At 42.6% G+C, this 24,409-nt stretch overlaps 1 protein-coding gene across 3 annotated transcripts in view; it reads right to left on the reverse strand.

Annotated features, from left to right (window-relative positions):
• ACO1 (aconitase 1) overlaps positions 1-24,192 on the reverse strand; it is a 67,531-nt gene extending 43,339 nt beyond the window's left edge. For 2 of the 3 annotated variants that reach the window (XM_003830098.5, XM_055092062.2), the window contains exons 1-4: positions 23,865-24,192; positions 3,067-3,185; positions 1,242-1,410; positions 3-140 (exon numbers count right to left, since the gene is read on the reverse strand). In XM_003830098.5, the coding sequence (XP_003830146.3) occupies positions 3-140; positions 1,242-1,410; positions 3,067-3,185; positions 23,865-24,190 (752 nt within the window). In that variant the 5' untranslated portion in view covers positions 24,191-24,192. Of the gene's footprint in view, positions 1-2; positions 141-1,241; positions 1,411-3,066; positions 3,186-22,157; positions 22,226-23,864 lie in introns of all 3 variants that reach the window. The other variant, XM_063594456.1, reaches the window with a different exon arrangement.
• Positions 24,193-24,409: the final 217 nt, after the last annotated feature.

Below are 24,409 nucleotides of genomic sequence, written 5' to 3' on the forward strand. Positions count from 1 at the left end.
ACCTTCTGTTGAAATCAACCTGGATGGAATGATCTATTACAAGATCAGCAGGGCAGACAGGGTTTATTTTCTCTGGATCTCCTCCTAACTTTTTCACAGCATCACGCATTGCAGCAAAGTCAACCACAGCAGGCACACCCCTAAGAGAAGAAAGAGAATAATGCAGAAAATAAGCCTTAAATGTGTGTAACTGGATTTTTCAGCTTTTGCCTCCATTGATAATATTGACAAGGCCCTACCTCATCAGAGGTAGGTGAGACTTAGAAAAGTGAACAATGGGTGAGACTTAGAAAAGTGAAAGTTTCTAAGCATATTTCCTCAGGCAGAAATCACATAGGTAGTAAGTACCATGACTGGGTGGTATCTCTATGTACAATGTTATCACCGTATTAAATTTAATAACGGCTATGATCTAAATACAGCAGTGATGGGAGAGCTGGCACTTAACAACTCTGGAACTCTTACTGCTGTGAGTGCTTCCCATTCACATGGTGACTTGACAAAGACCTGGAGAAGACTTTCAGATCACACCTTCTCAATTTTGACCAGATTTCAAGGAATGGATGTAATTCAGAAAAGTTGGCTGTGAATCAAATTCATGTTAAATGAATCTCTCTTTTTCGCTTAAAAGTATAACATTTTGGTGATCTTCCTCTAGAAAAATGAAACTGGGTCTCTAGAAGGAATAAAATAACATCAATTAAAAATGGAAATATAGTATCTCAACAAAGATGCTGCAATGGGGAGCAAGGATATCTAAAAATAGCAAGATGAGAACTGAGGCTTAACAGTTATGGTCAAGACTTGTGATGTGAGCTACATCATCTCCCCTCTGCAGACAGCACATCAGTGTTTCAAGTACAAGTGTTTGACACACCTGGTTTCCTGGGCAATACAATGTGGGAAAGAAAAGATTCCAAGATGGCTCTATTCCATGCTATTTCTTTGACCTTTCCCTAAGATACTCAGGACTAGGATCTTTAAGAGCAAGGATAATGACCCTTCCTATTAGAAAAGGTGGCGTGTTTCAGTTTGCTGGACACAATCCTGGTTTCCTCTTGCTGCTGGGGGCAATGACACCCTTAGCTTTCAAAAGTGTCTGGATATGGGTATATAATATTATATAGTCATAAATTAATAAATTATATATTCATTGCAGAGTGTTTTCATTTGTTTAAAAGAGAACTTTCTTGAAAGGCTAATGAGGGAGGCAAAGGAGAGTGAAGTGACATTAGGCTCACGTAAAGTCCTGCAGGATGACACGAGCAGGCTTAAATGGCACTTCTATGTTCTTGTGCTGCGTGACATTCCAATGTAGAATATTTTCAATATCCTGTTTCTTCACCAAAAACTCATCACAATTCCGAATGGCTGCTTCCAGAAGAACTCTGATCGAAAATGGTAAGCGCCCTAAGAGTTAAGGATGACAAAATAAACAAAACCTGTGAGACAACTTAAGAGCGCTCTTTAAGGCCAATCTCTATATAAAGTTGATATGAGGCATCAGACTATTCTTCCACAAGGAAAGAGGGTAAAGTGACCAACAGTTTAAAATACATGGATATTTAATGGGTTTAAGAGATATTCAGGGCTGGGCACAGTGGCTCATGCCTGTAATCCCAGCACTTTGGGAGGCTGAGGCGGGCGGATCACGAGGTCAAGAGATCGAGACCATCCTGACCAACATGGTGAAACTCCATCTCTACTAAAAATACAAAACTTAGCTGGGCATGGTGGCGTGTGCCTGTAGTCCCAGCTACTGGGGAGGCTGAGGCAAGAGAATTGCTTGAACCTAGGAGGCAGAGGTTGCAGTGAGCCAAGATCCATGCCACTGCACTCCAGCCTGGCGACAGAGCAAGACTCTGTTTCAAAAAAAAAAAGAGATATTCAGTGGTAGAAAACACTACACACAAGGCCAAAATAAAATATTATTCTTTGGTATTAAATGGTTGTCTTGTCCTGGATTCCAACAACAGACAGTTTCCCTTAAGTCATCACATCTCACCATCAGTCTAGATTTTTATTGTATTATGTGTTTTGTTTGTTTTCGAGACAGGGTCTCACTCTGTTACCCAGACTGGAGTGTAGTGGTGTGATCACAGTTCATTGCAGCCTCAAACTCCCTGGCTCAAGTGATTCTCCCACCTCAGCCTCCTAAATACCAGGGACTATAGGTAAGCATCACCACACCCAGCTAATTTTTTTCTATTTTTTGTAGAGACAGGGTTTTGCTATGTTGCCCAGGCTAGTCTTGAACTCCTGGACTCAATCAATTGCCTGCTTTGGCCTCCCGAAGTGCAGGGATTACAGGCATGAGCCACCACACCCAGCCTATGTTAAATGTTGACAAGTAACATATATTTATACATGTATATATACGCACAGAGTAACAGTCCTTATGAAACTAATGCTCAAGAAATGAGAAAATAACCCCTTTACAATTATTGTAATTAAGACCAAAGTATATGCACGTACATCTTTCAAAGGAAACAAAACCCTAAACACTATGCAGCATGGCCAGTGGTAACTGGAGTTCCTAAAATAAAACAATATTAATTCATAAAAAAAATGATTTTATTTATAAAAATTCCATTTTGATATGTGAAAATTACTAAGCAATACTATCTGGAAATTTATCTGGAAAAGACAGTGCAAAGGCAGAAAAAGGACGGAATTTTGAATAAAAAAGACTGTGTTCTTGTCCTGCTTGTCTACAACCCACATACTTGTGATCTGAGCATGTGTCATTGACTCTTGGGCCTTAGCTTCCTCAGGACCTCTTATATTTTATAAACATGACCCCATAGGGTTGTTATTCAGATTAAATGATACAATACAAATGTATACTCTATAAAGTGTTATATAAATGTTAAATGTATGTAATCATTATCACCTACTTAAAAATGACTAATGTAGGAAAGGCATGTGAGTGCTTGTGCACTTAACCCAAGAACATTCACCCATTCTCTGCTACTCCCTCTTCAAACTCTCCTCAAGTATAATTAATTACATAGCCTAATCATTGTGCAAATGAGATTCCAATTGCTATCACAGCCATGTACCTACCATATCTTGAATCCTCCAATTTATTCAAATTGAAGAATTTCTTTCCTGGTTGCACAGGATCCAATGGCTCAGCAAGGTGTGCGAATGGGTTGCTCATGATTACTGATGGCCACGTGTTCCTGAAAAGAAAAGAGAACATTTAAATTCTTTTTTTAAGAGGTCTGGGACCTAGAAATCAGGACTGGGAGGAGGGCTTAGTTTTTACTATGTTTCTTTTAGTATTGTTTGCATTTTTAACTATGTACACACTGAACTTTAAAAAAAATAGTTAAAAATTTAAAAGAAATAGACATTTGCACAACTCCTCTGTCCAAAGTCTGGTAGGTACGAGGTAGTTTTGGGGAGAAGCAGTTGATTGAGAAGCAGCCTGTGTCTTCCTGGATTGCTAGTGCAGGAGGCGACAGGACACGCCACAGGTACCGGTAATGGGGGCAAGACACTGAAGAGGAGACAGCCAGGCTGTTTGCCCAGCGCCTCTTTCCTGGGAACTACTTCTCCCACCTAGTCTCACATGCTGTATGCAGCAGCTGCCATTTGATGGGAGAGAGGAAAGGTGTCTGACCCAATCTGGCCCAATCAACTTCCTTCTCTGGGAGTTCTGAAACTGAAACTAAAGAATGGGCAGCAAAGGCTATTGGAATACACTGTAACTGTGTTTATAAAGGTATGTACCCTAGGCCATCTGCATTAGAATTATCCAGGGATCTTTCTTGTTAAAAATATAGATTCCTAAGTATCCCCTCCCCACCCATTGAACCTGTTCAAGCTTCTAGGTGATTCTGACACACGTTCAGCTTGAGAATCATTGGTGGGCACTGTGGAGTGCTACCAGGTGAGGCACTTAAAACTTAATTCAGGAAGCAGAGAGGCAGCACAGAAGATATGGAAAAAGGGAGGGCACATTCTAAAATGGGAGTCACAATCAAAATGCCTCCAGGGCTCAGGAAGAGACCTGTGTATGTGAGGCAGGCTGTACAGGGACTAAAGAGCCTGGGTGATCTGTGCCCATCTAAGGGGGCAGAGGCCACCTGGCTCCAGCCGAGAGGGCATGAAGGAATGCTTGCCCAGTGTTGAGAGATCATCTAATTTTCCAAGTGAGACTGGTAATCTAGATTTTTATATGAATTCTTGGCTTATAAAAGTTGGCAACTAATTTTTTCTAAACTGTGTGGATCTGTGGCATGATGGCAAAACCAAACACACCTGTGGGCCCTATTCGACCAGAGGTGGCAGGTAACCAGGCGGGCAAGTGCATGGCAGAAACTGAAATGGAAAAAAGGAGTGGAGGGATTAAAAGCTGAAGAGGCAAAATTTAGAGAAAATGGCTGCTGGGTGAATGGGGGGAAATCTATGGGGAGAAGAAATAAGGTTTAACTCCAGGCATGGAGAATTGAAGGCTATTAGGACTGCTTTGGGAGGGAAGATGGTGGCTTTAGTTTTTGAGGTGAGAGTGCATATAGGATAAAGTGCCACACAAATTCAAGAGATTTGTGACTAATTCTAACTCAATGAGCAGCCAATCAGGAGAGGGGAAAGCCCTATAAATAAGAAACCTGCTAGCTTATCTGCAGAAGGAGAAGTTTACAAATCTGTGGGCTCAGAAAATGAAACTAATAATTCCACTGGCTGAAATTCTGAATATATTTAAAAAGGCAACAGTGCTACTCTCCCTTTCATTTGTCACCCATGCTATACTCCCCAGACTTACCTTTTTCACCCTCAAACAGTAGCAACTGCAACAATAAAACTACTGTTTTGCCTGCCTGGAAAAACAGAAGACTATCTCAACAGAGGCCAGAGTCTCTGCAGGCAGGGGAAGTGGTGGGAAATGCTCACGGGACTGAGCAAGATCGGTCATTCACCTCTTTCAATGGCCTTAAGTGTCTGAATCATCCTTATCTCTGTGTCGAATCCTAAAGGAGCCAGATGCCCCAAGTCTCCCAAAATTTTTGGATTAAACCAGTTGTTAACTTGTACTCATTATCTGCCATTATGCAGTGGGGACCAAATGTGTCAATTTACTTCCCTGTAGCTACAAATGTCTGGGGCATAACACAAGAAGCCTCACATGATTCCTGCTACTCCCACCACCCTACAAAGTCAGTTGGTATTTTCGGGATGGATATAGTGACCAATATGGTGGCTCTTGGAGAAAATGGCTTGTTTTAAAGTACACTACCATCTGCCTCCCTTTTTCCTTGGAAGCTAGATAACTGTCTAGTTTCACTATATTAAGGAAGTAAATTCTATCTGCAGAAGGGAAGAGAAGAACCAGTTAGTTATACCAGCACATGCCAAGTGCTTTACACCATCTTCTTTACCTGGCAACATCTCCGTAAATGAAATCTATCATTATTTCCATTGTACAGATAAGGATACCGCAGCTCAGAGGGATGAAAAACCTTGCGTAACGGCATACATCCAGTAAGAGGCAGAGCTAGGTTTCAAACCCTGGCTCTTTCTGCCACCCAACACCACCTCTCTACGTGCAGCCACCCTGTTCTGACGATGCTGCTGTTGGAGGTCACCCACTAGCCCCTAAAGCTGGGAAAGTCATGGGAAATCCTCTCACAAGAGACTCAACTTGGAATGCTGGAGTTGCCTTTACTTCTTTCCAGGGGGCCCCAAGACCAGGTCTGAGCCAGGCACTGTCACCTGTCTCCTGCCACTTTGTGCTGAGCCACAGGTCAGTAGAAAGTAATAGCAGCTGCATTTCGGCAACCAAGACTAGCTTTGTTTGGAAAACAGGCCCTCCATATAAGCCTAGAGGACTCTGGAATTTGGAGCCACTTCAAGGTTCCACCCATACTATCATTCTTGTCTCAAATCTCCTGGTTTAGTAACTCTAAGAGAAAGCCAAAAACAATCATGTTTCAAAGAGGTGTGAGAAGAAAGATCTTTGGCTGGGTAATGGGTCCAGATATAGAGAAGAATCCAGGCATCATACCTCCTAAGCCTGCCTTTCCCTGGCCAGACACTCATCCCATCCCTAATCCTTGAGTATTATCACTGGTCCTTCAGGCTCTAAAAATACCTCCAAGATCTGGGGTTTCATCTAGGAACCCCACCATTGGCCAGGAAGCCCTCCCTATGTCCCACATCCACATAAAGCACAGGTCCCACTGTTTCAATTCCTTTCTTATCTCCCACTCTCTCCTCCTGCTACTTTGTTCTTGGCTCTTTTCTGTTTTATCTGATCTTCATTCAACAATAAAAGATAGGAATGAACAAACGAAGACAATGAATGTGGATGTTTTGGAGATGGCAGAGTATCTAAATATATACGGTGTTTTTCTTTTTTGAAAGAGGGAAGAGTTAGCATATATCACACTATTTGGGGTTGCTGCTTTCTTTGTTCTATAGAATGAGATGATACTACATGGTGGCAAGAAGAGAAAAGAGAAGAAAAAAGAAAAAAAAAGAAGGAAGGAATGGGAAATGGTATCTTTTAAGGTACAAGGTGGGAGCAATTATTCAGAACTTGTCCCTCCGGGCCGCTTGTCAGAATGCTGAAGACAGCTGAACACTTGTCCCTGGCCACTGAATCAAGGAAGACAGATGAACAGTTCTTAAACAAAAGGAATAAAAACGGAGCTACTGTATCTGAAACCCTTCATTACATGTAGTTCACATTCTGAAAGTCAAGATAATTATTTGGTAGAGAAACAGTGTCTTTCAAAGCTAACCCATCCTGAAATACTAGCTGGGTGACTTGTACAGGGTTATGATTAGCACAGGTACACTCTGCATGCAAGAATGGGGGTGGGCATGGACAGTCTGAACACCAGATTTTTAAAGTAGGTCACTAAAAAATAACAAATATTATGCAAAGGCAGGCAGAACTAGGGTAAGACATTTAACAAATGAGCCATGCTCCCAGTAAAAGGGTGGGAGGAGTGAAGAGCTGGGGTTTTTTCCCCAACCACAGTCTTGCTACCAACTGACCTTTGGCTCAATTGAGGACACTTGCAGGTGCCTTGGAGTAGCACCTTTCGTGCATACATAGCATGGCACTAAGGCATGGCACCAACCTGTCACCATTCCCTAGGAACACCTTGACCTTAGGTGCTAAGGAGGTAATGAGACAGAGAATGTTGAGTTTTTAGTAAAGAACCTTAGCAATCATGTAGCATTCCCCAGAGGAAGACAGAGAGGCCCTGAAAAGCAACTGACTGCCTAGGGTCACAGGACTCATTAGTGGGAGAACCAGAAAAAAAAAAAAAAATACAGCTGATTTGCCCTCCAGTGAAATGCAAATTTCCCTCAGGGGGAAAAAAAAAACCTTAAAATCTTTCACAGGTAGAGTTGAAAAAAGTACTTCCTAGGTGTATCACAGTCTTTTGGTGGTTCTGTGATGTTAGTTCTATAATCACTTACTAAAACTTCCATGTGTTTCAGAATTCCAGAGAACTGACAGCTAAACTTTGGAAAAACAACTTAAGTTTAGGTTTCTGATGATCTGCCCTGGGTGCCACAGTAAGGGCAAATCAATTTTCCTGATATAATATTGCGTATACAATCCCTTACTCAGATTCAAGATACAAAATGTTAGTAAAGGCTCACATTAAATGATATGAGAATTTTAAAGTTGCAAAATAATATATATATGTATATACTAGGATCTGATTTAAGTGAAAAAAAAAAAAACTTCAAGACCATTAGTGTATATTCATTCACACACACACACCATTGCATATGCAAATGCACAAAAAAGAAAGACATAAAGTTAACATGGATTACAAATAGAATAACACATTGTATAAAGGGGAGACTTAAGCTTTCTATGTTTTATACTCCTGTATTATTCAAATTCTATTTTTGATAAGCATGCATTCATTTACTACTTACTTCTTAAAACACTGGAGCGGTCATTTAAACTTTGTACATAAATACCTACATTAGCATCTCTATAAAATGAGAACTTGACATCTTCAGCAATATCCTTTGAAAGAAAGATAGAATTGTCCCTAAAGTTCCTGGAACTACAAATGCAGGTCTTTCTTTAATAATGACTGGTGAAGATGTATTTAAATTTGTGACTATAACTCCAGATAAAGTCCACTTTGCTCCCCTCAATATGTCCTTTGATATTCACCAACAGAGAGAAAGAGTTGTGAAGAGAATCCCTGAATGGCTCAAATTTAGCCTTAGATGAACAGTGCCACACCTCATTCAAGTCAAACAGACTAATCCAAGCGGGGCCCTCCCTTCCCACCCCATCCCCAGCTCCCTTTCCAATCTCAGCAGGATACCAAATTTGTTACTGAACCACATCTTCTTGGGTGGTGGTAACTTTAAAAAATATTACACTAAGGAATAGATACAGCCAGGCGCAGCGGCTCACGCCTGTAATCCCAGCACTTTAGGAGGTCGAGATGGGCGGATCACCTCAGGTCAGGAGTTTGAGACCAGCTTGGCCAAGGTGGTGAAACCCTATCTCTACTAAAAGTACAAAAATTAGCCGGGCATGGTGGCACACACCTGGAGTCCCAGCTACTCAGGAGGCTGAGGAAGGAGAATTATTTGAACCCAGCAGGCGGAGGGTGCAGTGAACCAAGATCGTGCCATTGCACTCCAGCCTGGGTGACACAGCGAGACTCCATCGCAAAAAAAAAAAAAAAAAAAAAAAAAAACAGAAAAAGAAAAAAAATAAAAGAAATAGATGCTCACTGTAGCAACAACAGAAAATGCAGGTGAGCAAAAAGAACAAAATAAAATCCTTTGTAATACCATGATTTACAGTTTCATTTACCATGACTTTTAAATGCATTTGAATTTTTCAAAAAAAAAAAAAATCACTAGACCTCACATTGTTTTGCTAATTGCTTTTTTTCACTCAACAATAAACCTCAAATATCTTAATAGGACAATCGTGTGATATTTTACAGCACTTTAAACTATACCATAAAAATCTATCCTTCAGATATATAACAATTTCCCTGTTATTAAAATACTTAGGTTGTTTCCAAGTACTAGCATTCAAACAATGATGCCTTGTATACTCACATCGTTAGTAGGTCCTTAAATCATTTCTTTCAAATAAATTTCTAGCTTTCAGTTCCTAGAAGAGAGCTGAGTGAAAGGATTTGCGTATCACCAGGATGCCTGGAAAAGGCTGTACCAATTTTACGACCATTCTCTGAGGCAGTGAGTGGAGGTACTCAAACCAGGCAATAGAATTCATATTTACCTTTTGCCAAGTTGAGACATTAAAAAGCCAATCTTGGTACTTCTTTAATAGCTAGTTAAATTGAGTAACTTTCCATCTGTCTGTTAGACATCTAAACTTCTTCTTTTGTAAACTGCCTGTCTGCCAGACAGGTCAAACTGAGTAACACTAAGATGACCTCTGCTGATCAAATGTTCTCATCTCCAAGGGGACTTAACTGAGCTATTAATGTGGATGCCTCAGCTCTGTAACTCTGGAGAGACTGAAACTGCCTTTGGCCTCTACTTGGTCTTGAGATATGGTCTACAACATTTCCCTTTACGTGAATGACAGACAGCCCTAAAATCTGTCGACAATTTGACCCCATGCTTGGGTGCACTGTGAGCCTAGTGAATTATAGCAAGGAAAGGGGATGATTATCTTAAATCATGGACAAAATCCTATTTGGGCCAGTACATTTTGCTTATGAGTAGCTCTACATTAAAATTTAAATATTAGGTTGGCAGCTATTTTCTTTCAGCATTTAGAAATATCAACCTGGGTTGATGCAGTGGCTCATGCCTGTAATCCCAGCAATTTGGGAGGCCAACGTGGGTGGACTGCTTGAGCCCAGGAGTTTGAGACCAGCCTGGGCAACATAGCGAGACCATGTCTCTACAAAAAAGTGAAAAAATTAGCCAGTCATGGTGTCCCACACCTGTAGTCCCAGCTACTCGAGAGGCTGAGGTGGGAGGATCGCTAGAGCCTGGAAGATTGAGGCTACAGTGAGCTGTGATTGTGCCACTGCATTCCAGTCTGGGTAACAGAGCTAAGACTCTGTCTCAAAAAAAAAAAGAAATTCCGAACCCTGGGAGCAATCCTTGCAAACAGGTTTTGTGAGGGAGACTGCACATAGCATATGGATGGATGCTAAACCATCACTCTTGCTAGAAAACCACGTCAGACCATACACCCACCCAGCTGACAGGGAGTGATTCAACAGTAGCATTCAAGAGGAGTGCCATGTGATGATGTTTATCTATCATAGCTAGATGTGTAGAGATGTTTGGAACAGTCGACTTACTTTAAGCTAAATGCCAAGGATCAGAAAAAATAAGATTCACCTTTTAGGGTCTCCATCTCATCTTTGGAATATATAAATCTATGAATTTGCTACTTGTGTTATCAAAGTTTAATTTTCCTATGATAGTGAAATATAATTAATTACCTTATGATATAGACAGAGGCACAGTATTAATGGACCCTACAAGCAATCACAGGATTTCCACACAGCAGGAGGAGGAGCACAGGAGAGGAATAAACCCAGGCAGCAGAACTGTCAGTAGTGGGCTGGGGAGGATGAGAATTTGTTTTTTGTTTGTTTTGGGGGTACATATCAGTTTCCAGGGGAGCTTGTAGAGCTTGAAAGAGCCTTCAGATGATCAACTGAGAATCATCTCTCTATGGTCTAAAGTACTGGCAGCATATCCCCCAATCCTTTTTTTGGGCTATCTAAAGACACCTAAGAGTGGATTTAAAAAGTCTATGCAAACAAGAGAAAAAGATTTCTCCTGTATTTTATGTGGTTTGCCCTTCTGTTTTCCTCTCTTCCTACACCTTCTGAAATATACCTGTCTTGAACTGCCGTGGCTTCCAACTCTAAAGTCAAAGTACTATCACTGCATCTCTGAGGTTCACTGCAGTTCATTAAAAAGGTTAGCTATATTTCATTTCTGTTTAAAGAGAAATTAATTGGCCCTACTCCCAAACTAACTTTTGTGTATCTAAACATCATGCTACTTATAAACAATATTTTTGTCAAAAGTAAAATTCCAAGGATGTCTATGTGAACATAAACAACATTGAGGTCAGAATCATCATGGCCAGCAATATCACCAAGGCTTGTCAACTGGGTTATTTCATAAGAGAGCTAGAAACATTAATTCTTTGTTTTATTTGATGTGGATGCATCTGGGAAACTGCACTAAATATCTCTGAATTTTCCAAGAAACCAGGTCATCTCTTCAATTCTTTTAGCTGTTCATAAAACAAAAACCTATTAAATATGATACTTGTAACTAGAAGAACTTTGAAGGAGAAGTCATATGAGCAATTATCTATTTTTTGGAGAGAAACTGGGGGGAAAAGAGTGGTGCAGAAAGAATGGATTTAACAATATAACCACATATGTCAACATGTTTTTCTTGAGCACTAAGTATGTGCAAGGTGCACCATATGCCACAGAAAGGAACAAAACTCTGCCTCTATATCAGAAAGCTTTCCCATCTCACAGCAGCCTGTCTCTTCTTGCTCAAATTTTAAGTTAGTGGTCTATTTTCACTCAGTCTTTTCTCATCCTGGATAACTGACCAGAATGTGCTATATATATGTCAAGATTTAAAAAAAAAAAAAAGCTTAAATGATGATTTTATTTTGAATTAGCCATATAACTTTTCTGTGGCTCAGTTTCCCAATCTATAAATAAGGTTGGTTAACGATCTAAAAAGTCCTTTCTAAGTGGAAAAAATTCAATGATTCATTCATTCACATTTATGTTAACTGTCTATTACGTGCCAGGAACTGTTTTAGGTCCTGGGGATACATCAGGGAACAACAAAGACAGAGTCCCTGCCCTCATAGTCCCTTCCATTTTAATGGAAGGAGACAGACTAAACAAATAAATAAATATACAGAGTATCAGATGGTGACCCATTCTACTGATAAAGCAGGGCAAAAGCAGTAGAAAGTACAGGGGCTGTGGGGAGTGTCAGTGATCAAAGAAGGCCTCACTGATGTTCAGCCACTGTGCAATCCAGGGTGGGGTAACCTCACATGCAAAGGCCCTGAGGTGGTGGCATGCCTGGTGGGTCTAAGGAAGGCCAAGGAGACCAAGGTGAGTGAAGGCAAAAAAGGGGAAGACAGAAAAGGCAAGAGGTAGTAGGGGCCAGACCACATGAGGCTCTTTAGCCAATTTTGATGTTGTAAATCTACACTTTAAGCCAGGTGTACAGCTAGGTGTTTGTAGTTTATCAAAGTCCCTACTGTGAGGACTTTGATAAAGACAGTGATAAAGTGGCCACAGTAGGCACTTTGATAAAGACAAACTACAAAGCCTTAACTGTACATCTGGTTTAGACTGTAGACTTCCAACATCAAAAATTGGTTACAGTTTGATAAGAAATTAACTCATATATGAAAATATTAGATTGCACTTGAAAAGTACTTACTTCCTGAAGTCTAACCCTATTTCCCTGAATTTCATTATTAAGTAACACTGGAAATTCTCAGGATGTATCACAAAAATGATCATGACTCACTCGGCAGATGTGTACAGCCACTGCCAAAAACAACAGGACTTGGGGAACCAGGGCCACGCTATAGCAATGCCTGACCAGGCAGCCCCTGCCTCTTGAGGGCTCCCCTAGTTCTGGGCTCACTGGCCAAGAGGGGGCAGAACATCACATGCAAGTCTCAAAGAGAAAGACTTAACACATCCTCTAAGCTCGTTTTAAATTAGTTGCAGCAGCACAAACTCACAGAAATATTCACTTTTACTTTTTAGTGTCACTGTTGGCCAATATAACCAGAGTTTCGTAAAAAGTCTTGGTGAACTTCGACATTTATAAATTCCAGAGACAGGCTGAGAAAGAAAGTCACCAAGGGTCATGAAACATTTGGCAAGAAAGTAAAGGAAGAAGTGGGGGCATTGTCCTGAGAACCCGGCATCTGACCCGGCCCTGAGCCTGACCTCATCCTCTCCTCCTTGAGGTCTTCCTCAGCCCCTTTTCAGAATGTGGGCCCCCTACCCTGCAGCTCCCCATGGTCACCAGTGTGGTGTAGTACATGACACCTGCAGAGACCTCAACTAAGCCCTACTGCATCTAAGTTTTTTGGTTTGTTTTTTTGAGACAGGGTCTCACTCTGTCACCCAGGCTGGAATGCAGTGGCGCAATCTCGGCTCACTGCAACCTCTGCCTCCCAGGTTCAAGTGATTCTCTGGCCTCAGCCTCTGGAGTCGCTGGGATTACAGGTGCCCACCACCACGCCCAGCTAATTTTTGTATTTTTAGTAGAGACGGGGTTTCCCCATGTTGGCCAGGCTGGTCTCAAACTTCTGACCTCAAGTGATCCACCCATCTCGGCCTCCCAAATTGCTGGGGTTATAGGTGTGAGCCACCGCACCCAGCCTGCATTTATGTTTTAAGAGGAGGAGAAGTAGTGGGTGAAGACAGCTGTACTTTCAAAAAAAAGTATTACAAAGCAGGTCCAGTTGAGATCCAATCTTTAAGAAAGCAGCATGATTTCCTCAGGCTCCTGAACTCATTTTGCAGATTGTGGCAATGAACTTTTCTAACTCAAACTTTAGGAATTAGGAATTAGAAAGAAAGGCCATCACCACAAGAGATTGGGTGTCTGGCTGCCAGAGGTCTTATAGGGCCATCTTTACCTCTGTGAATTCGCCAAGTGTCTGAGGCCAACTATACCCACCCACCTCACCAACCTGGTCTCATCAGGGCTGACTGAACTCAGGGATTATGACTCATGCTAATAAAATTCTCAGAGCTCAATATGTATACCCACATATTTACTGATTTTACCTAAGAAAGGCAACTGTCAGGAGGACCTGATGCTCCTATTTCTGACCAGCACATTCCTTCCCCGCAGCAGGATAGAAGGACGTTAGAAGCTGCAAATCTGAAGCCAGATGCAGGCGTGCTGAGAGAGGGAACTGGAACGCAAACCCAAGTCCATCAGACTCCAGAGCCCAGCTCTGAAGCAGCTGGTTCCACCCCAGTGACTCCCACAATGGCACAGCTGCTCTATTTCATTGGGTTGAAGGAGTGACAAATACTAAAGCAGCATTAGACCTTGATACTTCTGGGACCTGGGCCTTTCTATGTTGTCTATGGGAAGGGACTGGTGTGGATTCATTCATACACATGACGTTTACAGACCTGGGATGAAGGGATAAAGTCCCCATCCTCCTTCAGATGCTCAGACTGAGAATGGAGACTGTGTAGGAGAAATCAGAACATCATGCAGCCCATGCTACAGGTGTGGTGGATGAAGGCTGATAAAGAACCACCAGGGAAAAGCACCTAATCCAGCATCAGAGCATCGGAGGGGGAGAGAAAGGACTCTAGGGACAGGTGACACCATGCACAAGCCTTCCAGAATTACACAGAGGTACAGAGTCACTGAAAGAATAAGCTGGCAGATGAAACAATACATTAAAGGCACAAAAGTGTGACATTGTGGGAATCATAAAGTGTTGCACGTGGATAAAGTACAGGGTACATGTTGGGGAGAGCTAAGAAACAAGGGATGGAGCAAGGTCCAGGTTGCTGCAAAGTTTGAATTTTTACCAAAGGTAAGGAGGCACCATTAAAGGATTCTGAGCTGCAATCTTTAAGACGAGATTTGATTTTCAGAGATCATTCCGGTAGGGGTATAGGCTAACTCAGGGAAAGGCTGCCAGACTGGTGTCAGGGAGGCAGGTTACGGTGTTATTACAGTCAATAAGACAAGGCAATGAGGAGGTACAGGAGGGAGGAGGTACAGGAGGGAACAAATCCAGGGAGAGTTACGTATTGGGCGAAATTCACCCCTGATATTTCACATAGGTTCTTTTCTATTTTCCCTAAGTGTCGGCCGGTCTGAGAAATAAAGGGAAAGAGTACAAAAGAGAAATTTTAAAGCTGGAGACATCACATGTCGGCAGGTTCTGTAATGCCCCCGAGCAGTAAAACCAGCAAGTTTTTATCAGTGATTTTCAAAAGGGGAGGGAGTGTATGAATAGGGTGTGGGTCACAGACATCACATGCTTCACAAGGTAGTAAGATATCACAAGGTAAATGGAGGCAGGGCGAGATCACAGGACCATAGGACTGAGGCAAAATTAAAATTGCTAATGAAGTTTCGGGCATGCATTGTCATTGATAACATCTTATCAGGAGACAGGGTTTGAAAGCAGACAACCGGTCTGACCAAAATTTATTAGGTGGGAATTTCCTCGTCCTAATAAGCCTGGGAGCGCTACGGGAGACTGGGGCTTATTTCATCCCTACAGCAGTGACTGTAAAAGACAGCCGCCCCCAAAGCAGCCATTTTAGAGGCCTACCCTCAGGGACGCATTCTCTTTCTCAGGGATGTTCCTTGCTGAGAAAAACAATTCAGCGATATTTCTCCCATTTGCTTTTGAAAGAAGAGAAATATGGCTCTGTTTCCCCCCGGCTCACCGGCAGTCAGAGTTTAAGGTTATCTCTCTTGTTCCTTGAACATTGATGTTATCCTGTTCTTTTTTCAAGGTGCCCAGATTTCATATTGTTCAAACACACATGCTCTACAAACAATCTGTGCAGTTAACACAATCATCACAGGGTCCTGAGGTGACATACGTCCTCCTCAGCTTATGAAGATGATGGGCTTAAGAGATTAAAGTAAAGACAGGCATAGGAAATCACAAGGGTATTCATTGGGGAAGTGATAAGTGTCCCTGAAACCTTCACAATTTATGTTCAGAGATTGCAGTAAAGACAGGCATAAGAAATTATAAAAGTATTAATTTGGGGAACTAATAAATGTCCATGAAATCTTCACGATTTATGTTCTTCTGCCATGGCTTCAGCCGGTCCCTCCGTTCAGGGTCCCTGACCTCCCGCAACAGTTATGAAAGCAGGATGGGCTGGGGTAGGTAAGGAAAAAAGATAGGTCTCGAATAGCTTCTGTGTTCCTCATTTGGGCAAACTGGCAGAGCCAATGAACAAGATGGGAACTGAGATGTTGGTTTTAGACACGGTGGATCTGGGATAAGATCTCCAGCGGGCAGGGGCATATATGGGCCTGGAGCTTAGCAGGTTGGACTGGGACAGAAGCTGGGAAGAACAGCAGCAATGTTCAGGCATTATCCCATGAGTGCCAGGTCACCCAGAAGCTCAGCAGCCTGGAGACATGTGCTGAGTGCCTGTGGGGTGCCAGGCATCTAATCCAATTCCTCTAATGCAGACCCTTGGCAACTTTGTGACAAGGGCATCACCATCCCATTTCACATGACAGAAGACAGGATCTGAGGGGCTAAGTATCTTGCCATGGTCTCATGGCTGGTAAGTGACCAAACTGGAAGTCAAACTCAGGCTCCTGATGTCAGAACCAACTCTCTTGCACCATGCTCCTCCCAACAGGCTGCACAAGTGATATCATTTTACAGTCATTTAACATATTAAGATCCAAAAAACCAAACGCATTTTAAAAAAAATAAATCTCATTTTAAAACAATCTCCAAGCTCTAAAGCACATATATGGGGACGAGATGGTAAACCTCATGTTCCCTAAAACATCCTTGATTTTGGCAAAATTTGTACAACTTTTAAAGAATGGGTTGATGTAAATAATATAGGCATTATCAGCACTTAGACTGATTTCTTATCTAAGAAAATAAGGGTTTATGAAACATAACATCCTTAAAACCAATCCTGAGGCTACTTTTGATTCTGCCGTTAATACAAAATTGTACCTTTCAAATGTCCACCCATCATAGCTCTTGTACATCGCAGATTCTTGGCAATGGCTTATTTATCTTATCTGTTCTGAACCAAAAATTCAAACCTGGTAACATGTAGGAGGATACTTTCCTAGACTGACACCTCTTCTTCATGAACTATGCCACAACTTGCAACTTGCCATGTAATTCCACAATAGCAGTTATAGAAAGGATGACAAGGATGTTGAATAATTAAGTGTTCCATACATGTCTGTTTTGCGAGCAGTGGCCCAGACAAGTCACACTATCCAAAGATGGGCTTGCCCAGGGTTCTCCTTAGATCAAGACAAGAGGATGAGAGAGAACCACACCAGCACTCATGTACAAACAGCCTTACTAATTCATCTAAGGTGGATTAATTTTTGACACCAAAGATAACAGCAGAACATGAGGAATCTGAGGAACAACTGGCTCAGAGAGTGTGATATCGTTTCAATAGGTCTATGGCATTAAGGGGCACAAGAACCTGTTCTGTCTCCCAAAGACATGCTTAGATGCTTTTGCGTCTTCACATATTTGCAACATCTAATCCCAAAGACTCTTGGTTTCCAACTGATTCTTAAAGTCAGTCTCTGCCACTTGCTGCTGAGGACAAGATTTCTTCTATATTCTTAAACCTCAGTTTACTTCTTTGCAGATTTTAGGTAACAATGTCTGTCTGCACTGCTCTGCCCAGATGACAAGGGCTGCTAGGATAATTAAATGAGGTAACACACGAAAGCACTGCATATTGTGGGAACTATATCCCCGTGAGCTACCATAATTCATGAGATTGCTATTGACTTACCTATGGTAAGCTCTAAATGTAGCCTGTTTCTTTTACTGAAGATTTAAATATACATTCTAAAACAAGTATTTAAAATATAGTCAAGAATCACTCTTATCCAATACAAGTGACCCAGTATTATTCAGCTTTATTTTTTCAGGTCTTTCGCCTGGTAGGGGGAGGGTGAGGGGATGCATTCTATGATTAGAGAAGACCCACAGGCTCCAGATATATTTGTGAAAAAATGACCAAAGATCATTAAAAACATTTTCTTTTTAGAAAGCTACCTTTTTATATTGGCTCGAATTTAAGACTCTTTTCATGGCTCACATTTAAGACTCTTTTCACCATGATTCTTTAAAATCTTTTAAAATCCAAACAGATGAAAGAAAATGTTCTTGGTCCTAGGTCATATTTGAAAATTTTTCTTTTAATGTGATGGATTTCTTTTATACTCAAAATTTTTCTCCAGTGAACTTAATCAATTCAAATTATTTTAGCATGTATTTCTTGAGTATCTTCTTTGTATTATGCATTGCTAAATACCATAGAAGAAAAGAAGATAGGCACACATTCCTTCTCTTATTTGAAGACTGCAATCTGACAAGGAGACTAAGATAAGCACACAAATACAATAGGATGAGGGTTATAAGAAAAGTCAAAGGAAAGAGACAGCTACAAGTGGGATTCAAGAAAGGCTTTACAGAGAACTACGAAGTGGAAGATGAATTCAGATGCACAGGCAGAGTAAAGAGCAAATACCAAAGTAGAGAAACAGGATAGCGCAGCAAGTGTTCAGGGGCTGCTCAGCAGTTCAGTATGGCTGACATTAGGGCAGAACAGTTTTAAGATTTTTGCTACAGCAGTCAATACATGCTTATTCCTAAAAGACCTAATAAGTGATTCTCGTTAATTTATACAGCTGCAAATGAAGATGCCAACTCTTGCCAGAAAGAAAAAGAGGTGATGTTGAAGAAAAGTATAAGGGAGGAGCCAGGCGCAGTGGCTCACGCCTGTAATCCCAGCACTTCAGGAGGCTGAGGCAGGTGGATCACCTGAAGTAAGGAATTCGAGACCAACCTGGCCAACATGGTGAAACCCCATCTCTACTGAAAATACAAAAATCGGCTGGGCGTGGTGGCGCACGCCTGTAATTCCAGCTATTCTGAGGCTGAGACAGAAGAATCGCTTGAACCCGGGAGGTGGAGGTTGGAGTGAGCTGAGGTTGCACCACTGCACTCTGGCCTGTGTGACAGAGTGAGACGCTGTCTCAAAAAAAAAAAAAAAAAGTATAGAGGAAATAAAATTGGCCAATTATCACTGTTCACAGTCATTGAGGCTGAGGGTTTATACTCTCCTCCCCACTTTGTATGTCTGAGATTTTTCCATTAAAACTAGAGAAAAGGAAAAAAAAAAAAAAGAAATGAAGGCCAGTCGATCTAGGGAGACGGTCAGCTGATGGTGCCAGTCAACTGAAGTGAGAGGGCGAGGCCAAGGTCAGACACACTCTACAGGGGAAGCAGACACAGCACAATGTGACTACATGGTCAGTGTGCCTGTTTTTCGGTTCGCCATGCCTCACACTCCTCACATTTCTCACTGGGAGACAGTAGCTGGGGTCTGCCACCAGGTAAGCTGGTGGTAAGACAGCCTAAGAAAGATGGAAGAACTGTCCTCAACATACCAGGTGTAAACATACTGTAGGGGTTGATTTTGGTAATGTCAAATGTAATATTTATTCATGCTTGAAAACCCCGATAAGCTAAAGTGAAGAAAATCTAAAAAGCAAGTGTGCTGTATCACCTAGAGAAAAGCATTCAATGTTTTGGCATATCCGCTGCCTTTGTACATGCAGGGGCACACTCGTACATATATGCACATGCTTTCTCTCCTCAGAAATACAGAATCACAGGGAAATACTGCTGTGTAACATGCTTTTTTTTAGTTTAAAAACTATACAACACTATTTTGTAACACCAGTGTAAAGGCTGCACAATAGCTTGCTAAGGAACACTTTGACCTAGTATTACTAACCCTGGACAAGAGTCAAACATTAATACTGTTAAATAAAATGTTTTGACTTGAGAGTCTCTCTCTTAATATTATTTTTATACTAATATTATATATACAAGTTCAGAGCTGTGATATGACAAAGCAGTTTTTTTTAATTGAGGGAGGAGGATGGTGGCAACATTCCTATCAGAGAAATAACTCTATTTTCCTTCCAAAAGTATACGTTGTTGGGATTTTAGGTTTACTATGTTGTAAAAGCAATATATGAATGCTACAGGCTATCCTCCCTTATAAGATAGGCACACATCTGTTATTATGAAAAGTAACAAAAGTTCTCTGGCTTCCTTCTACCTCATTCCACTGCCCAGAACTGGCTACTGGTCTATCTTCTAAACATTCATGATGCTACTTTAAATACATGGAATGGAATATGTAATGACACATGCACACAACTTATGTACACATAGATGTACAAAGTATACACACACAGTGTACTCTACAATGTATCATATACATATATAACGAGGATTTTTTTTTTTTGAGACAGGGTCTTACTCTATTGCCCAGGCTGGAGTGCCGTGATGCAATCATGGCTCACTGTAGCCTGGACTTCCCAGGTGTTCTTCCTGCCTCTGCCTCCCAAGTAGCTGGGACTATAGATATGTGCCACCACACCTGGCTTTAATTTTTTTCTGTATTTTTGGTAGAGATGGGGTTTTGCCATGTTGCCCAGGTTGGTCTTGAACTCCTGGGCTCAAGCGATCTGGACTCTCAAAGTGCTGGGATTACAGGCGTAAGCCACGGTGCCTGGGCCTTTCCATCCTTTTTAACATTTCCTTTGTCTCTGCCCCTGGAATCAAGACAGCTCTTAGAGACACTACTAGTTTTTGCATAATAATATGCAAAATTCATACAACGGGTTAGACTGCAGGTACATCCATTCCAGCATAACATCTGAGATGGCTCCAGGGAGGGAGTTGGGAATAAGACCCATATGTGGCTCTGTCCTCAAAACTTCAACACACTTGGCCTTCCTTTAAACAACCTACTATGGAGTCTTCCATGATTGATTCCAAATCCTCTACAGTTACTACTGCCCGCTACGTCCATCTTGGAGACTCAAGTTTCTGGTATTCACGCATAAAGTCCTGAAGAATCTCCTTTTCCATAAAACTCTCTCTTTGAAACATGGTTCTTGTTCTGATAGTCTAGGTCAGGAGTCTGCAAACTATGGCTGGCACTTGTTTTTGTAAATCAAGTTTGACTGGAACACAGCCATGCTTGTTTGTTTGCATGTTGTCTATTGCCGCTTTCGTGCTTCAACAGCAGAGCTGAGTAACTGCAATAGAAACTGTATAACCATAACCCAAAAAGCCTAAAATATTTCACTACCTGTCCCTTTACACAAAAAGTTTGCTGATCTATATTTTAGAATATGATGAAAACAGATTTTTTTCCTTATCAAAAATTTTAGAGGACTTGAATCATACACCCTATATCTAGGATCTTTGTCTAGGCTAAAGAGTCTGTTTTCTACTAAAAAAACAAACCAAAAGCACCTTGGCTCAGACAATAGCAGTGTCAGCTGGCAAAGGTTTAACAACTTGAACTCCAAGAGGAAAAAAAAGCTCTGATGTAGCATTTGCCGATTTCCATGGTGTAACTATTCCCACCATGGCTTATTTCAATCTAAAAAATGTGTTGCCACTGAACACGGAGTTAGGAAGAGATATGCACAAATGCTAGTATAAACCAGCTCTGAAACCCCTGGCTCCTTGGGACACTTACTATCAATGGCCTAACTCCTCATTTTAAAGTCAAAGACACTGAGACCCAGAGAAGGTGTCTTAACCCGAGGCTGGCCCAGTGACTGGCACCAGGTTGGAGGTAATTTCCCTGTGAGTCTGGCTGCCTCACAGGAAATTACTTCCTATGTAGAAGGAAGAGTGGGGGAAAGAAGGCAAAGGAAGTTCTTTGCCAGGCACGTGGTGATACACGTTGGTTTTTATCATCATCTTCACAGTGTGGGACTGGTTTCTTCAGCACATGCCTTTGAAGCACACTTTAGGTAGGGGGTACTGCTCTTCACACAGGACCAGCTTTCATGAACACACTCTGACAATAGACTATCTCAATTAACCAGCAGTTATCAAAGCTATCAGACCGTAATTGCCGGAAAGACAGGGACTGCATCTTTTGTGCTCACTACTTTCCTGGCATCCAGCACATAACTGGACACATGAGAAATAGGTGGCCAATAAAAATCTACTGAAAGAATGAAGGAATGAGACCCCACCATCAAAGTGGAATTTTTTAATACAAAGAACACAGCAGGTGCTCAGAGGTTAGATCCCATTTCCTTCTCCTGTGGACTTCTCCTCCTCCTCACCTGTGGACTGTGCAACACACACAACACGCTCATGTGCATGCAACATTTCTCAAGTATCCGCTGTAGCATTTAAACTGATCCATCAGAGCACAAGAGGCTCTATGGATGAAGGAACAAAAGGGAGGATGGAGTTAGAAAATTTCTTCCTCCCAAATATATACACATAACATCTGTCTTGAACTTGTTCTGACAAGGCACGAAGCTAAGGAAAGAGTCCCGTGAAGGACCTCACCTACCACACTCCAGGATGGTGGAAACTGCTTTTTGACAGGGGCTGAGGAAGCACCACTCAGAGTGACACCCTCTGAAAGTGGAAAGTGAAAGAACATCAAGACTGGAAATCATTATTCCAATAAACTCAAGGCTAATAACCATGCAACTGCAAACAGAAATGAACACGTGCAAGGGAAGGCAAAGGCATGCCTCCTTGTTCTTTTGGAAATAACTTCCTGACTACTTGGTAACTCTCACAGGAACCCCTACACACTTGGCACGGTCTCCCCACTGGCACTTTTGTGAGCCTACAGGTCCTGTTTGCCACATCACTGTTGTAATCCTGATGCACGGACAGGTCAGCTCTGCAAGCACAGAGACAACCAAAGGCATGTGAGAAGCCTTGCTGACTTTTCAGGAGGCTGGCAAGGTTCATCACAGCCTCACGTGGGGACCTAGTACATGGTTTCCAAAGTGAGATCAAACTTGGTTCCAGATACCTGAGGTTAATACTGTCCATGGCATGAGGTGGTGTGTGTTCCCAATCAGAGGAAGGATCACAAACAAGAAGCAGGCCCAATGAATGAAGCCTCTGAAGCATTTCCTACACTAGCATCCTCAAAGTGTGGTGCAGAGAACTCCTAAGGATCTCCAAAGTCAAAACCATTTTCCTAGTAATAAAATGTTACTTGCTTTTTTTCATTCACACATTTTCAGGAGTATACAGTGGAGGTCTCAAGAGGCTACATGATATGTGATATTGCAACAGACTGCAGAAGCAGCTATCAGAATCCAGCTGTCTTCAATTACGCTTGACATCAAAGAGATTTGCAAAAATGTAAAACAATGCCACTCTTCTCAATAATTTTCTGTTTTGGGAAATATAGTTCTTTTTCATAAAAATAGGCAATGTTAAGATATAATTAGTTCACTATTCTTTTTAAATGAATTATTAAATATAGTACAAATTTCTCAGTCTTACTTACATATTATAAATATGGATAGATATAACACACATAAAAGCTCCTTAAGATACTAATTTTTAAGAGTGTAAAGGAGTACTGAGTCCCAGAAAAGTTTGGGGACTTCTGTCCTAGAGGTTGTCCCCCAGGGAAGAGAGTTACATGTGTTGCAAGAAGGAAGATGCCATTATGATGTGCTAGCTGAATCTAGAAAAAAATGACTTGGTCATAACTGCAGCCCAAGCTCCTTTCTAGATCTCTGAATCTATCATGGTGGGCTCTGTGTTCAAGCCTCCCACGAAGGGTCTCTTCCCCCTCATCCCATTTTCCCTTTACCCCTTGGAGTGGATTCCCGGATCTGCCCGCACAACTTTAGCAAGGGTTTCCCTATCCAGCTAGCCGGGCCTGGGCGAGGACTCCCAGTGCGGGCCTCACACCCTCGGGGTTAGGACTCCCAGGACTGGCCGCACACCCTAGGCAAGGACTTTCAGGACAACACGCACAGCCAAGGCTAAGAAGGGTCTAGGAAAGCCACTTCCAATCCCTGGTTTCTCTCCCCGGCATGACATAGACTGGGGACAGGGTGGAGACGTCAGTCGCCAGAAACACGTCCCCGATTCTCCTCTCAGCCTCCCCAAGCTCGCCTCCGTGTCCCCCGGGCCGCCACTGCCTCGGGCACCTCGGTAAAGGACCGCACCGACTCTCGAGGGATACAGGGTGGACGGCGCTCCCGCCTGGGGACGTGGGTCGGGCCACGTCGGTACTCACCTCCGACTGCACGGCGGGGCTCCCGCGACCGGCGAACCTGACCCAAGCAGCGGGACGCGTTCCCGTGCGCTGCGCGGTTCCAGCTGCCGCCTCCACGCTCCGCCCCCTCTCGCCCCCGGGGCCGCCGCGCGATGGGCGGAGCAGGGGCGGGAAGGGCGGAGCAGGGGCGGGACGGACGGGCAGCTAGCCGAAGAAGGGGCGGAGCCTGCGGGCGCCCCCGCGGGCCTGGAGGACTTCGCCCCGGGCTGGAGGCTAGGGTTGCGAAGGGCTCCTCCGCAGGAAGTGGGAGGGCTGATCCCTCGGCCCGGGTCCGCTTCTGCCAGCATGGGACCTGGGACGAGGGTGTCTGTTGCTCACTTTGGAGCTTAGCATGTGACTCCCCAGCCGGCGTTAGGAAGTGACCAAAGGGTGGGGAAGAAATGGAATTATTTTTAAAAAATGATTTGGCCATAACTGGAGAGGCTTCATGTACGTGTGGTCACTTGGCCCGCCTCCCTTCTCACTTTGTCCGTCCCCACCCTACCCACCCTCTCCACCCTCGCCTT

The sequence above is a fragment of the Pan paniscus genome, chromosome 11, assembly GCF_029289425.2.
Source record: "Pan paniscus chromosome 11, NHGRI_mPanPan1-v2.0_pri, whole genome shotgun sequence".
Taxonomy (NCBI): domain Eukaryota; kingdom Metazoa; phylum Chordata; class Mammalia; order Primates; family Hominidae; genus Pan; species Pan paniscus.